At 36.6% G+C, this 15,265-nt stretch overlaps 1 protein-coding gene across 3 annotated transcripts; it reads right to left on the bottom strand.

The window, feature by feature from the left end:
- Positions 1 to 262: 262 nt before the first annotated feature.
- LOC145203760 (histone-lysine N-methyltransferase EHMT2-like) lies at positions 263 to 14,725 on the bottom strand. Of its 3 annotated transcripts, none has more exons than XM_080076059.1 (32): positions 14,581 to 14,725; positions 12,915 to 13,086; positions 10,685 to 10,870; positions 10,407 to 10,576; positions 10,285 to 10,347; positions 10,067 to 10,211; positions 9,940 to 10,003; positions 9,838 to 9,862; positions 9,745 to 9,776; positions 9,109 to 9,229; positions 8,762 to 8,879; positions 7,406 to 7,479; positions 7,103 to 7,225; positions 6,965 to 7,000; positions 6,766 to 6,900; positions 6,543 to 6,631; positions 6,373 to 6,480; positions 5,805 to 5,972; positions 5,551 to 5,721; positions 5,318 to 5,384; positions 5,095 to 5,256; positions 4,608 to 4,692; positions 4,356 to 4,552; positions 4,192 to 4,281; positions 3,990 to 4,118; positions 3,576 to 3,716; positions 2,733 to 2,867; positions 2,374 to 2,567; positions 1,999 to 2,164; positions 1,633 to 1,808; positions 999 to 1,120; positions 263 to 622 (listed from the first exon to the last, which is right to left on the bottom strand). In XM_080076059.1, the coding sequence occupies exons 2-32, from the start codon at positions 13,084 to 13,086 to the stop codon at positions 552 to 554; spliced, it is 3,735 nt and encodes a 1,244-aa protein (XP_079932185.1). In that variant the 5' UTR covers positions 14,581 to 14,725; the 3' UTR covers positions 263 to 551. The 3 variants fall into 3 exon arrangements, with proteins under 3 accessions (XP_079932185.1, XP_079932184.1, XP_079932186.1); XM_080076058.1 differs by having other exon boundaries at positions 10,285 to 10,350; positions 14,581 to 14,643; XM_080076060.1 differs by having other exon boundaries at positions 9,940 to 9,997; positions 10,285 to 10,350; positions 14,581 to 14,643.
- Positions 14,726 to 15,265: the final 540 nt, after the last annotated feature.

The raw sequence follows: 15,265 nt of genomic DNA, 5'->3' as shown, positions 1-15,265 counted from the left end.
GATTTAACACTAAACTCTTTGTTACTCAAGGGACAGGAAACTAAATAATTTACTTTGTTTATTCTTCAACTTTCGCGCCAACTTGTTTGTGACTTTAGACAAGTTGTTACAGGATTTTAATGCGTTAAATGTGTAAGGTACGATTTCATCTGGTGAGTGATATTGAAGTGACCGTACTAAGTGTTCAGTTGAATCGTGTCGAACGATTGTTTTTTTAACATAGAAAAGTATACAGCCGTATTTTTAAGAATGAATGGGCCAGTGCCGAAAGAGGCAATTTTTATTTCAAAAGAATGCAGCACACAATCAGAGAAATAAGTTCCACAATTAAAAGGGACGGGAATGAAAAGAATGCGTGAATATTTCCATCTTCAAAACACACCAAGTCGGCGGGTAAAATGCAATTGAGGCAGACAAACAAGTTTTCTTAAAAACAACGAGTTTTGATGTCGCCAAACAGATGGCTTTCCGGTTGCACACAAGTAAATCTTCAACATGATTTACACAAGTAAGATGTAAAAGATGACAAAAACATGTAAGTCCGGTTCTGTCTATACTTCGTGTTCTTCGTTTTCCAGTTTGTCAGACATTTCATTGCCACTTGATTCAACCTGATCCTCTCCTTAAAATTGACAAAATATAAATTACCGTCGCCATTTTAGTCATTTTACTTTAGATTTTTTGTTTTAAATAGGTTTTCGGGCTACCTTCGCCACCTACCAAAATTTAGTTAAATGTGTGGCACACATGGGGTATTGCGTTAGTAGATTTTCTTACTTTAGTAACATAATTATTACATATTTTTCATGATCAACTTTACATTGTGATTAGTGCTAAGTGTAAATTTTCAGTATCAAAACTAGGTGTTTAAAAAAAAAACAAATGCATCCGCTCTATTGTCGTTTGTACAGCGGGATAAGCAGCACGTTTTCGCGCCTTATTTAGATTCCGGCCATATACAAACCTAATACGTTACATCAGCTCGTGTTACATCTCACCTTCTTTCTGTTCTCGCGATTTTTTCTTGTAAACTTCCTCCGAGTATTTGCAGTTGGCTGAACCACAGTGACAAGTAAACTGGCGACATTTTACATCCCAGAAGCGTTCACCGTAATCGAATCTGCAAATAATGAATATTTGACATTGTAATACGTGTTGCCTTATTTATAAAATCTACAACCGATGAAAAAGGGAAAAAAGTGGCAAATACTCCTACAAGAAAACTCTTGTAAAAGAGGTCATCAAGAGTTATACGCTTTTCAAACGCTTTCAAAAGTGTCATAATAGTGCGAGATACTCCAATAATTGTATGCTGCAAGAGCAGATGGTACAAGCTCCATACCAAATACCCAAAAACTTATGTTAGTATATGTTTTGATAAAACAAGCTTCAGAACGCATGTTCTAAATGCTGGAAAAGTTGAGGCAGCAATTTAATCATACCCCGCTGGTAAAAAAAATTGAGCAGCGTTGCAACAAAAGTTGTTTGTTTTTAAAAAGTGCATTTTAAACTTTTGACAAATCTGGGTTTGTCAACAACAATTAATCATTGAAACCATCATTAGGTTATAGGTGAGCAGATTCTAAATAGAAGCAACTGCTGGTCGCGGGGATACAAAACCGTCATAATTACCCCAACTCTTCGTTGGCTTTAATATCTCTTGTGGTAAAAAATGCGAGTCTCGGAAATCTGATGTCATGATGTTCCACGAAGACCCGGATTGGAATGAGATTGGGTTCACACAGATGATTGATAAAGCGTGACACGTTGCCATAGCTACGAGCATCTATACAATACATGTCTCCATCCTGAGAACAAAACGGGAAAACATTTTAAACAACTTACACACCAAAAACGGACATTGTCGAGCTTAATTAATGCAATTTACTTTTTATTATGTTTGTTTTGTATGTAGAAAATATATTTCAAAAGATACTCGACGTTTATATTGTATTACATTTAAAAGAAACGTAAAAATACACAGTGGCATAGACTGACTTTATTTTCAAGGTCGAACAGATAAGAGTCGTCTTCCCGCACATCAGCTTCAGCATCACTTATTAGTTCACCAACATAATCACACACAAATGAACCACGTGGAATTGATTCAAGTGCCCGTAGTCCCCAACCCATTCCGTGGGTCCGATAAACTTGCAAACGATATCTAAACAAAACAGGTTGACGTTGCAAACGCATACACAGCACAGTCAGTGATAATTGACGAAACAACACTCCATCATACTGAAAAATACCAATTGAATGTAATTAACCGACTCTTGATCTTTGCAGCCTGCTGAGGAACTAAAGTTTTTCAGTTTTAAAGCCATTGGTAGCCTGATCTTAAGTGTATGTTTGACAGTTAACATATTGTACCTGATACCATTTTGCACAACCCTGTTGCTGCAGCTGCGACTACATTTGCACATTTTATTGCATTCAAACACCAGCGAAGGCTCGTGGATGTCAAACTCAGGTAAAAGTGTTCCTTCCTTGGAATACCAACATCTTTCACTGATCAATCCACAGACACACGATGATGTGTCGCAGTTGTCTGAACATTGACACGACTGCAAGTACAACAACAGAAAGTTAGACTACGCTTTACCATTCAGCAAAGTAAAACTTGTTAAAAGATGGCTGTAAGAAATCCAGAGGGTAGTAAATACTATTTGGTAAAAACACATTTGTTTTAGGCTTGACACTCATTTCGTACATAAAAAATGCTCCCTTACTTGGATTCCTGATATTGCGTAGTTTATTCGTGTTTCTTGTGACGTTTGTACGTTTTCTGTGACGTAATGAAAGCCATCGGGTGGATCGGTAGGACAGGGCGCATCATCCACCGCATTTACACACATGATCGGAACCTGGAACGGAAATAGAACAAGTGATAACAAGCGGTGATACAGTATATAAAAACAAGGACATGAAGTTTAAAATGTTGTTGGTGCGGTACACTGATTTGTCCACAGCAGCTTTGCAAAACATTGTCACCTTATTTTCTGTTACATACCAACACAACTGTTATAAGTATAAACTATCGTGTGATACTCGCCCTTTATGTACATAAACATTAGATATTAAAAAATACCTGTGTATACGATACTCCAAAAAGATTAAAACACTTTTAAAAAGTAATTCTTTCATTGATTCCCTGGGTCTTGTGTTATTAGATAATGTTATTTTATCAAGTTCGCATAAATCTTTTGCAATCTTTTTTGCTTGTTGCAAGTACTTAAATGCCTGTTCAAAAGTTTAACATTTTTGTATTTTTTCATATTCATGTCGCTTACATTGTATGTGTTCATAATGTCACTTGCCACTTTTTAAAACTTTATTCATTGAGTAAACGTCAACATTAGCTCAATTATATGCCATTTAACCACCATGCATGTGGCCGTGTATTGTTTGAATTTTTGTCAAAAACAGCCAAAAAATGAAAACTTAAAACTTGCGCTAAATGCTTCTTTTCCTCTTAAGTATCCGGCAAATACGAATGTCTGTTCAGGCCATCTGTTGGTTATTATTCAAGCTTCACACAAAACAGATAGGGAAAAAATGTGTCTGTACTTTACCTTGTCGTAACCTCTGGACAAGTCTCTTGATAAGATTCGTTCCCGGTTGAATGGGACAATTGAGCCATTTATAAAGCAAGCTTTTCTAATAGCGGCGTTGATTTTTAGCGACATCCAAGACATACTCTCCTCGGGAGCGGCCTGAAAGCGTAATTTAACCGGCTTCAATGAGGACAAAAAACGACAGCTTTTGTCAGTAACAAACATTAGAAACTGAACTGGTGTAACAAATCGGTGTACCACCAAGGAGGCATTATCGTTAGTAAACATGCCCAGTTGGTGTTTGGGCAAATACGAGAAGATTATCATAACCGTTAATAAACATATGCCTTGTGCAGACAATGAAACGATTCCATGAAGTCAGAAGTAATGTAATTTTGAACAAGGTAGCAAATAATATGTACTGTAACTTACGGACACAGAAGTTTCCCCTTCCTTGTTCTCAAGTGTGGGGTCGGCACCAGCAGCTAGAAGGGCAGTGACACATGTGTAGTGATCCTCCCTAGCAGCAATGTGGAGAGCTGTGTCGCCGTGTGTGTTGCTCTGTGTACAAGTCGGTTAAGCTAAGCTCGACAAAAAACACCAAAAAATGCGAAAATATTGAAATTATCCTCACATGATTAATGTCGCTATGCGACTGAATGCACAACACGAGAATCTCTAGATGTCCGGAGAGAGCAGCCCATTGTAAGCAGATGTTGCCCTCCTGTGACAATAAAACCATATCGTACGACATTGTAAAAAATATTTATCACATCGCGTTACGAGCAAGAAAACAACCTTGTCAATAATGTTGCAGTTTGCACCATAGTGCATCAAGTATCTTGCCATCTTCGCCTGTTTATGTTCAGCTGCCCAAGCAATAGGAGTCCAACCCCCGTTGTCGAGTGAGTTGATCTTTGCCTTTCCATACATCATCAACAAGTGACAACCCTCGATAAATCCTTCTTTAGCCGCGTGATGAAGACACGTCATACCTGCCAATAAAGAAACAATTAAGTACAATAAAAAATATGAAAGTGCGCAACTTACCGTCTTCATCTTTCACAGTAACATCGGCCCGGTTAATAAGCAAGTGAAACAGAACCTCTGTCATTTGTTTGTGAAGAGCGTGAAACTAAAAATGAAAAAGATGAAATGGTCAGATTTCAATAAACCAATCAATTGAGCAACAAACCCTAGCGATACTACCGACTCCTGATCGGTCTATGACTTTCAAGTTCGTTACTTTCAAAAGATGAACATAAATTCATAACTGGAATCAGCACCGAAGCGTCCGATCATAAATAAATTACAGTACAATTTTTCTAGCCTACGCCTTGCCACATAGGAATGCCTGGTGACCGACTGATTCGGTATGTATTTAAATTCAATGTTCGTAGACACTAGTTACTTACCCCGTAAAATAAAAGCAATTGGGCGTTGATCGCTTACACTTCGTTTGCAACAATTTTATGGTTTATTTTACGTAACCGATGCGTATATCTCACAAGGTAGTATAACCAGGCGTCATACTTACCAAAGGTGTATCTCCGGTGTCGTCTTTGGCGTTAATGTCAGCACCGCATTGTAGAAGAAGATGGATGAGAGGAATGTTGCCAAGTGTGACGCTCTCAAACAAAGCTTCGTTTAATTCCGGTTTGTAACATGCAGCATCATCCGCGCTAAGCATCTGCATTATCTGACGAAGTAAAATACAAGATTTGATTGGTTGTTGGTTGTAGAAAGAACAAGCATAATACCTTTGTCATGTCACCTTGTTTTACAAACTGCATCAGCTGCCTTGGTTGGAATTTCATTTTCTTCGACCTGGATGCCAAATATTTAACTTAACTTATTGGATAAAAGTAACACCTTTTAATTCCTAAAACATCCGGGTTTTCAATTGATAACTTTATTTATTTTTCCAGTAAAGTATTAACCTTTCAACGCATGAAGAGCGAAAAAAATTAATGACATGGTTATTTTTTCTTACCCTGGGTCATTTTTGGCAGCGTTTAAAATCTTTTCTAGCTCAGAGCGATTTTTTCCTGAGTGCAGGCAGGTCAGGTCAATTTTGAAACCGGATACATCGACAGTCACTCCGGGGATTCGAACAGGGTCATATGGAACCAGGGGTGCGTGTCCCATTCTTGCACTTTTTCCTCTGGAAATGAGTGATTACGCAGTTAAGTAATCAGAGTAATTTGGGCGGATAAGGGTTGTTATTTTGTTTGCGTGGTCACTGACCTATTTTCAACGTATTTTTTTCTTTCCATTTTTTCTGCATTCTGTCCCGCTAACAGCCATTTCAGACTGCTGTCTTTATATGGTGCAATGTTGACTTCTTTCACATGTGTGCATCCGCTTCCACAATGGGGACACTCATTTGCTCGACCACTGAATATCATGCAATCACTGTAAACAAACACAAAGGAATTGGCGCAAAATATTCGACAAGCAAGGACTAATCAAAGCAAGGACTAATCAAAACAAGGTTTTTGTCACAATAGCAAACAACTACAAGAGTAATTTCGGTAATGTAAACACAGGTGAGCGCTCGATCTCCACTTTTCAGGTTAAGCCGATGAACAAATCCTTTCGTGACCTGGCCAGCCAGGAACTGCTTCTGGTATGTTACGAAGAATAACATCAAAGACGTGCTAGTAGCACGAAATGCGGTTATGCGTGTTTATCGCCGAAGGTTGGTATTATATACATACAATGTTGGGAAACTTCACAAAACATGAAATTTCATGTGTAACCTTGCAGTCAAAACCCCCAATTGAATATCATTACTTTGTATCAATTGTAATACCGGTGAAAACGATGTGGACAATCACTGTTTTTGAAGCATACAAGAAACACTCCGCCGCAACAAAACGTTCCACATCCTGGACAACTTTCATGCCGGATCATTCGCTCACTGTAAAATACATATTTGTGAGTTGTGGCACAAAGATTATTACTTGCGGAAAATGGTTTTACCGATGTTCGTCGCACAATCCAAGAACAGGGATTTTGTTGGAAGGTCTCATCATTTCAGGGTGTTTAATGGGTGAATGACATCCATACAACTGTCAAAAAGATACATATATTCAAAATTTTAAGCAACCAGCTGTTGCTGCAGGACACAAACATTTTACAATTTCAAACCACTAAGATTTTTAAAACAATTAGTGACTGGCAACTATTATGAATGAAAACATACTTTTCCACTAATGTTGTCTATAGCCATACATTTCACCCCTTCCACACGTTGTAAGTTAACATGATGCACTCCACGAACAACACATGTGCACAATGAATCTTGTTTCCTGATGCTGGTTAAGCCCTGTTTCAGTGACTGAAAACAAAGATTTTAATTTCAGTGTTAAAAATGTTAACAAGTTTCTTGAAATATTTTTTACCTCAATGTTCCGACTTAACAGTTGTGACTTGTTTTCCTAAAAATAAACCACATAAAATTGAAAAGCCATGCTAGTTGATGTACTGTTAAATTGAAGAGCAACAACAGTTGTTGGGATGCCTGAAAGCTTGCAACTTACCTTTTTTGAGAAGTTGTTTTCTGTGTCACATTTTTGTGAAGTGTTTAGATTGGTTTCATGCCTAACGCTCTCCGCTGGTTCAGGAACAGGAGAAGATGAACCCGAATTAGATACAGATTTTTTCTGCAAGGTAATAAATCCGCTTAACATGGAAAGTAAATGCAGCCTAATCCAGGTGAAGACATGTACAAGCAGTCATGTAAACGTTAACATTTAGTCAACAAGTACATTTAAACGAAGATAAACATATTTACATTTGTAGGCGACGCAGGTTTCCTTAATAACACAATCAAGCTGAATTACCTTCTTTTTGCCGGCCCATGAATAAATGTCCATTTGTCTTTTCTTTGTTGGTTCTTTGACAGATGATTCATTCCCTGAAAAAAAAACATAAAGAAAACTAGAAGGGTGGCTCAGCACATATTGCCATTGCATATACACTATAACCTATTTTGAAACGTTGATATATTCCCTACACATATTTTATATTGGTTCCCACCCACTGTCTTTCATAACCTTAGTTGTTTCTGCAGGCAGAAACTCATGGGTCCCCCACACATGCCGAAGTTAAAAACAATGCACTTCAAGAGATAACTATAAGTCAGTTTGGAGTTTTAAAAAAACACTGTGGTCACTTCTTATATGCTACTAACCTAAACAATCATGCTACTAACTGTTTAAATTATGTAAATCTGATTCAATTCACACATTGTCCTATTAATTGTTCTATTTATAGGAAAGAAAGGGGTAAATAGTGGCCAAATAAAGCAAAACACAACAATCGACACCTATAAATAACAAATTCTGCAAGCTGTCCAAATTTCATTCAATTCCGACACTGTTTAAAAACTAACCCATTTTAGGGGGCTGGTTGGGTAAATGTTTAAGCTATAAGAAGAAACTTAACAATCGACACCTAAAAATGACATAATCTACTAACTATCCAAATTGCATCCAATTTCGACATTGTTTAAAAAATTTACCAATTTTAGGGGTTAATGGGGTATATGGTGGGGCTTCAGGGTAATAACACAACAACTGACATCTATAAATTGCACATTCTACAAGCTTTCCAAATTTTAGTTAATTCTGTATTTGTTTAAAAAAATTCACCCATTTTAGGGTGTTAGTGGGGCAACGGCCAGTGTGAATGCACATAGTCTTCCCAAATCACTGATGAATTATACAAAATGAACAAACAGTTAATGATATTAAAACAATACAAATCATAAAAATGTTCCCATTGGTTCAGCTAAAAGCAGAAATACTGGTTAGTTTATGGTCAGTTTGCCTCAGCAGGCCGATGACAAAATACAAGTGTAAACGAAACCTGCGACCAAAGTGTTTTAATTATTAACAATGCACCCAATAATAAAATTTAACGATTTGTGCTTAAAAACTAAGTCTGGAAAAAGCAAAAGTCAGTGTGTTAAATTAAAGAAAAGCATTTTATTTTTAATTTCTGTGCAACTTCTCTGAGCAAAATTTAATTGTAGTTTAGTGCGTAGGGAAAAAAACAGGCCCACAATAGACAGAAGCACTGAACCTGCAATTTATCACACACAAAAAACATAAAAGATTAAAAGGATGATAATTTGTTTAGACTGGTATTACAATGCAAAAAAACACATTTGGTATGTATGCATTGAATTTGTTAACCTGAATTGGATGCAGAAACATCAGCTGTGTGGTTATTAGCATTCTCAACATCGTTGTCTTCACTGTGTTTTCTTTTGTTTGGATTGATTGGAACACTGGTATCCTTCGCAACGGAACTCTTTAAAGAAGGAATTTTTTATGGCCATATGCGACAAAGTTCAGATATTAATCTAACAAACTTCTTTTAAGTTTAACTAAACACGAAAGTATGTTGCACATGTACAACTTGTGTTCTGGTCAGTCAGGATTTCCTGTATTAGCATGTAATAATGCTGGCTTGGCCAATCCTAAAATGCTGACAGTGTTGTTGTGAATTGCCAAAATTGGGACTGTTTGGTGCAACTTACATTAGTGAGAACTGGAGCTGGTTGATTTTCCACTCTAGCACGGAGTTGGCTTTCAATGCTTACTGTTCGGTGGCGACTTGGAATTGACTTTCGTGCTCTGTGAACTTTCTTTGAAGGGTCTCTATAAAAAAAATGTTAATATTTAAACAGGGTGGTTTTAGGTTTTAGTTTGTCAGCGCTACAAATTACAACAAATTATATTTCCCTGTCCTCACTTTATACAAAAAATATTGCCATTATTATAGCATTTTATTTCCATGGTGTTGGCAATCACTTGGGATCAAATTGTATGTTGAACAGCAGTAAGAGGCTTTTATTTTATTTTTGTTTTTGTAATCATTTTTGTTATCTTTATATCGTTTCAACATTTTAAAAGTACATTTAAAGTGCATTGTGACTCTTTGAGTAGTAAACGTTGGCAACCCCTGATTTAGACAAACAAGAAAGTATTCTTAAAAAAGGTTATTTTTTAATTTGAAATTATTTCAAGTTGACTAAGTGTCAAAATACGAATAAATATATTGTATTACCCAAATTGAACATCACTATCTAACCATTATGCACATTTCTGCAAATGTATAAAGTGGGCAAAATATGTTTTGAAATCTTTTTTAATGTAAAAGTTTAGACACTCACACAGTATTGGGAGTTGGAGACACGGGATCTTTCTGCAAAACAAGTTCATAAAAATGCTGGTTGAACAATTTTAAGCATCAAATGAAACATTACCTGTTCAGCTGTAATCTTAGATTCTCTGGAAAAAAAAACACTTTATAGGCTTTTTATGTTCTTACACTAACCAAACAAACAACATCTGCAGACTATACTAACTTCTCTGTTGAAGCTTTTGGCTTGGCTACATTTCTTTTTTCAGTGGCACTTCTTTGAGCTGAAACTGTTTTATGTATTTTGTTGTAAAATTTTTGTTTTTGTTTCAGTGTCTCACAAAAAAGCAAACCTTTGTGTTTTGATTTCGGTTTGAACTCTGGGTCACTGTCATAATCATCATCATCATCATCATTGATAACAGTAGTATTGTCACTAACTGTCTTTTCCGCATCACTTGAAACATTAGACCAATCAGAATCAGATTCAATTCGCTTCTAAAAATTCACAACATAAAAAATCCAGGTTATCTTAACAATCATGGTCAAATGAATCATTTTGGTTGCATACCCTTGACTTGCGCATTGCAGTGCTTGAAACTTCAGGTGGACGATTTTCCATGAATGATATGCTCTGCTAAACAAATTATCGATCAAACTGCTGTATACAACCTATTACTTGTTCGCACTTACATTGACAAGTCTTTTGTTACATTCGCTTTGAGTGATAATTTTAAAAAATACATCAGGTGGGCGGTGAAGAAGCCTTGCCATCTTTAAAAAGATTTGTTGAATACTTTGGCTGACACTCAGTGGCAAAGGATCCATTTTGGTTATAACTGCAATCATTTGTTCTGGCGATGCTACATAAATAACACAGAACATTTATTTCTGCCTCACATGCACAAACTGTAAATTTTGCAAATATGATTTTTACATGAAGTCACTTGAGTATGCGTTAAGACTTTAACCTTTTGAGTCTGGATCGAAGTAGGTCCTCTTGCTGTCAGTCAAGTTGCAGATAGCTCTAATTTTCTCAGCACAAACTGCATCAGGTTTAATCCATATGACAGGACAACCCCTCATCAAATGGGCTTCCACCAATTGGATGTGTTTTGCCGATATCTTTATTCCGAAATCGCCAGAAGAAGTATTGTCTAAAAAATTTTTAAACTTAAAACTCACTACTGTATCGCCTGTAGATTTTCTTCCCAAGTCCTATGCTAGAATTTTTGAATGCTTGGGATCAGAAGCAAGTGTGGATACTTAAACATAGTGCATGTTGCTGCAGACAAATTTTATTGAAACAACCATACAATACCTGTTGTTCTACATATGTTACAAAAGGTATGATAAAACTAGAAGGGTGGCTTAGCACATATTGCCCTTGCATATACACTATTACCTATTTTAAAACATAAATATATTTCCTATGCTTATTTTGTATTGGGTCCCATATTAGTCACCGTCTTTTATAACTTTAGTCGTTTCTGCAGGCAAAAACTCATGGGTCCCCACACATGCAAAGATGAAAATAATGCAATTCAAGAGATAACCATGAGAAAATCTTGTGTTGTAAGGTAAAACATAATAATGCTATGTAGAATACAAACTATAAAATTAGATTCACGCCAGATATTGTTTGAAGTATGTCCTATTTAACGTTTTAAAAAACTGACCCATTTTAGGGGGCTAGTAGGGTAACTAATTGGGTTAATTGGGAACCGTCAATGTTTCTGACGTCATAGGCCCCTAACTGCCATGGCACAAAAACGACCAACAAGCAACCCACCAACGAGCAACATACAACTGGTTGCCCTTGTAACACTATTGCGCCAAAGAAATCTTTCGTTTGTGGTGCCCAGTAACATACAAATACGTTTTACACTTTAGGGGCTTGTGGGGTAAATGTTAGGACTACAGCGTTGAACACAACAATCAACAACTATAAATGGCATACTATACAAGAAATCCAAATTTCAGCCAATTCTGACACTGTTTAAAAGCTCACCCATTTTAGGGGGCTAGCGGGGTAAATACTGGGGTTATCAACAAAAACAAAGTGGGATGCACATCTACATGAATATATCTACCATCTGTGTAAATTTCAGCCAAATCCATCAAACATTTGATGGAAAAACGAGTCGGACAAACTTTGGGGAAAAACACCCATTTTAGGGGGCGAGCGGGGCAAATACTGGGGTTATCAACAAAAACAAAGTGGGATGCACATCTACATAACTATATCTACCATATGTGTAAATTTCAGCCAAATCCATCAAACATTTGATGAAAAAACGAGTCGGACAAACTTCGGAGAAAAAATATCCATTTTAGGGGGCTAGCGGGGTAAATACTGGGATTATCAACAAAAACAAAGTGGGATGCACATCTACATAACTATATCTACCATCTGTGTAAATTTCAGCCAAATCCATCAGACATTTGATGGAAAAACGAGTCGGACAAACTTTAGGAAGAAAAAAAGAAAGAAAAAAAAAGAAAGAAAAAAATTCGAGTAAAATCAATATGTGTCCCCTTCAGGGAAGGGGACCCATAATTATTGTACACACACAGCTCACATGTAGTCGATGTTTATATAGTTTTTATTCCTGTAAAAGCCCAGGGATGGGCAATAAAAATCTGGTCAATTTTAATCCCAGGATTTTTCAATTAATTCTAAAATCGGAACCATACTGTTTTCGAGGTAGTAAGATAATACACTAGTGATGGGACGGGTACCCGGTACTCGGTACTCGGTATCGAACGATTTCAGTGGTATCGATACTCGTACTCGGTATCGAAATATTTTGTCTCAGTTTTCGATACCAACGTGCGAGTACCAAAGGCCGATTTACACTATAAGAACACTGAAAACTTTGTGCCAATATATGCTTCGGACAGTACAAATTTTGGAAAAAGTTCCGCCAGGTTACGTATTTTTTTCGCTATCGTATGGAGATTACTTTTTTCGACATGTGTGTGTACACGCCTGTACGCCGGCCATGGCAGATAAATTAGCAGGTGATATACAACCAAGTACAACACTGTACTTAAGTACTCGGTAATCGTACTCGGTATCGAAGGTATATACATGTGGTACTCGTACTCGGTATCGGTACTCGCTTCAAAACCTGGTATCGTCCCATCACTATAATACACACTACAATAGGTAAAAATTATGTTGCTATTGCAACTTACCTCTTCTTGATACTGTAAAACGAACCCCTTTATCACTTAAAAAAAATGGGGCAGTTTGTTTAATCTCTTTCCCATCTTCAACAGATGTGTTGACAACTACAGGGTATGTCCTTAGGGTTCCTATTCGAATTCCAGCTACAGCAAACTCTACTTTAGTCATAGGAAACGACATCTGACAAAAGAGTTTTTGTAAAACATTACTTATATTCAAGTGCTAAAATGCAGAAAAAGTGTCTCTTCTAGAGATCAAACTATTACAATGGCCATTTCGAATGCTTTTCAAGAGTTTATGTTAGTCACTTTTACAAATACAGGACTGAATATATTTTTAACTGACACCCAATATAAGTAACCTAGCATGTACAAGTGCTCTTTTTTGTTTAAGGCTTTAGGCATGCATTGTATGGGTGGTACTAAATACTGCATGCTTGTAAACTGTGACATACAAGCACTAACAAGGGTAAACAAGGCCAGATTCTAGTGTTATTTCAATTACAAACCCTCCCCCAACATGAATAGCTCTAGCTGTCAGTGTTTCAAAAGTCCACAAAATTATAACTATCACAAAGTATATATTTGTGTCTATTGAAACTGCTTACCATCTAATAGCACGCAGTATACCATGCTGTATCTTGCAGTAACATACGGTTTTTAGTACAACCCAGTCTGCAGAGTATGGCAGCTGCACCCGCGATTTAGTTTTGAAAAATAAATTTTGCACACCGAATTTTCGACGTTGCACGCAGAAATTTTGCGTTAAAGGCATTAATTGTCCTATCTTAAACTCTATAGCTTGCTTTGCGCCTGCTGAAATTGGTCTTGCACGCGAATTTACAGGCCGTGCACGCGGGACATATAGGTCCTGCATGCGCGAGATCTCGTCGGGAACTGCCATGTTCTGCAGACTGGAGTACAACAGGTATTATATGATACAAACTTGTTTGTACAGTATTTTGTATTGATTATTTGCTTTCTTGACTACAAAAATTGGTATCCACACCAATCTCAAAAAAACATATTAGTCAATCTGTAATCTAAATCGTGTGCTTTTTATCTTGGAGAAGTGCTTTCAATTATGTACAAAACTAAGATATAAACTACATTCAGAAACAAAAAAATCGCATCAGCAATCATTATAGCCTAATGTAAAACATATTTCTACAAACCAATCACAACAGAAGTTATAGTACTATAAATCGACACACAATATTTGCAAGAACCAGTTAGTAAAATCCAATTGGATTACATTGCAAATTAGAAAAAATATATCCTGCACTGTCTGGAACATTTTTTACACCTGAATGTCCTGAAATGATTTAAACTTATCAAAAAAAATTTTACTTCTCATTTTTTTATGTTTAAAAGTGGCCATTTAAATAACACATCAAAAAAGCATTTAGTTCACCAAGTTAAATATGTGCATGTAATTCGCCATAGTTTTACTGAACTAGTTTAGCAATAACACATCAGTAAACCTGCACATTTTCCAAGAAAACATGTTAAAATAAAATGAAAAAAATACGCAGGGATCTCTCTCCTTTGCTGCAGACAGTGCAGAGGTTAAAACAGGTACGCTTCCCAATACGATTGCCGTTCGGAATCACAACACATATTAGGCTAATTACTAAAGACCAATGCTTTAAAAAAGTTCCCATTCCAAACACACCTATGCATTGACAATCCTGCAGCTGAAATGGTGATTGGTAATGGAATGGTATGATACAGAAAGGAACTCGAGCAAAATGCCGCGAAATGTGTCTAAAAATAATCCGTTGCGGCACAGAACGATGCCGTCAAAGTTATAAACCGGTTCACGGTGATTAACATTGTTGAACAAAACAAACCCGAAACAACATGGACCTGGACCACTGATCTCTATTTTCATGTTTATTCGACGTGGTAATTTAGTGTCTTCGCAACTTTGTCGTAATTTGGATTCAATTTCGACGTCTTTCTTTCCACGTTGAAATTATGTGCATTTGTCGACGTTGAAATAAAAAGGATAGAACGTCGCCGATGAAACTACGTTTGTTGGTTTAATAATCGACCACAATTCAACGTTGAAATCCGACCAAAAACTAAACCAAAGTAAAACTAAAACGTCCAAAGTCCAAACCATCGTCAAAAACGTGAAAATTCGTCGTCGTAATTTAGTGTCTTCGTAACTTTGTCTTAATTTGGATTGAATTTCGACGTCTTTATTTTCACGTTGAAAGTATGTACATTTATTGATGTTAAAATGAAGTCGATTAAGCGTCGAAAAAGTGAAGGCTTAATAATTAACCACATTTCAACGTTCAGAACAGGCCAAAATGCAAACTCAAGTCAAAATTAAAAGTTAAAACCATTTC

Source organism: Phallusia mammillata, chromosome 8 (genome assembly GCF_965637545.1).
Source record: "Phallusia mammillata chromosome 8, kaPhaMamm4.hap1.1, whole genome shotgun sequence".
Taxonomy (NCBI): Eukaryota; Metazoa; Chordata; class Ascidiacea; order Phlebobranchia; family Ascidiidae; genus Phallusia; species Phallusia mammillata.
This window is presented reverse-complemented; position numbering and strand designations above follow the sequence as displayed.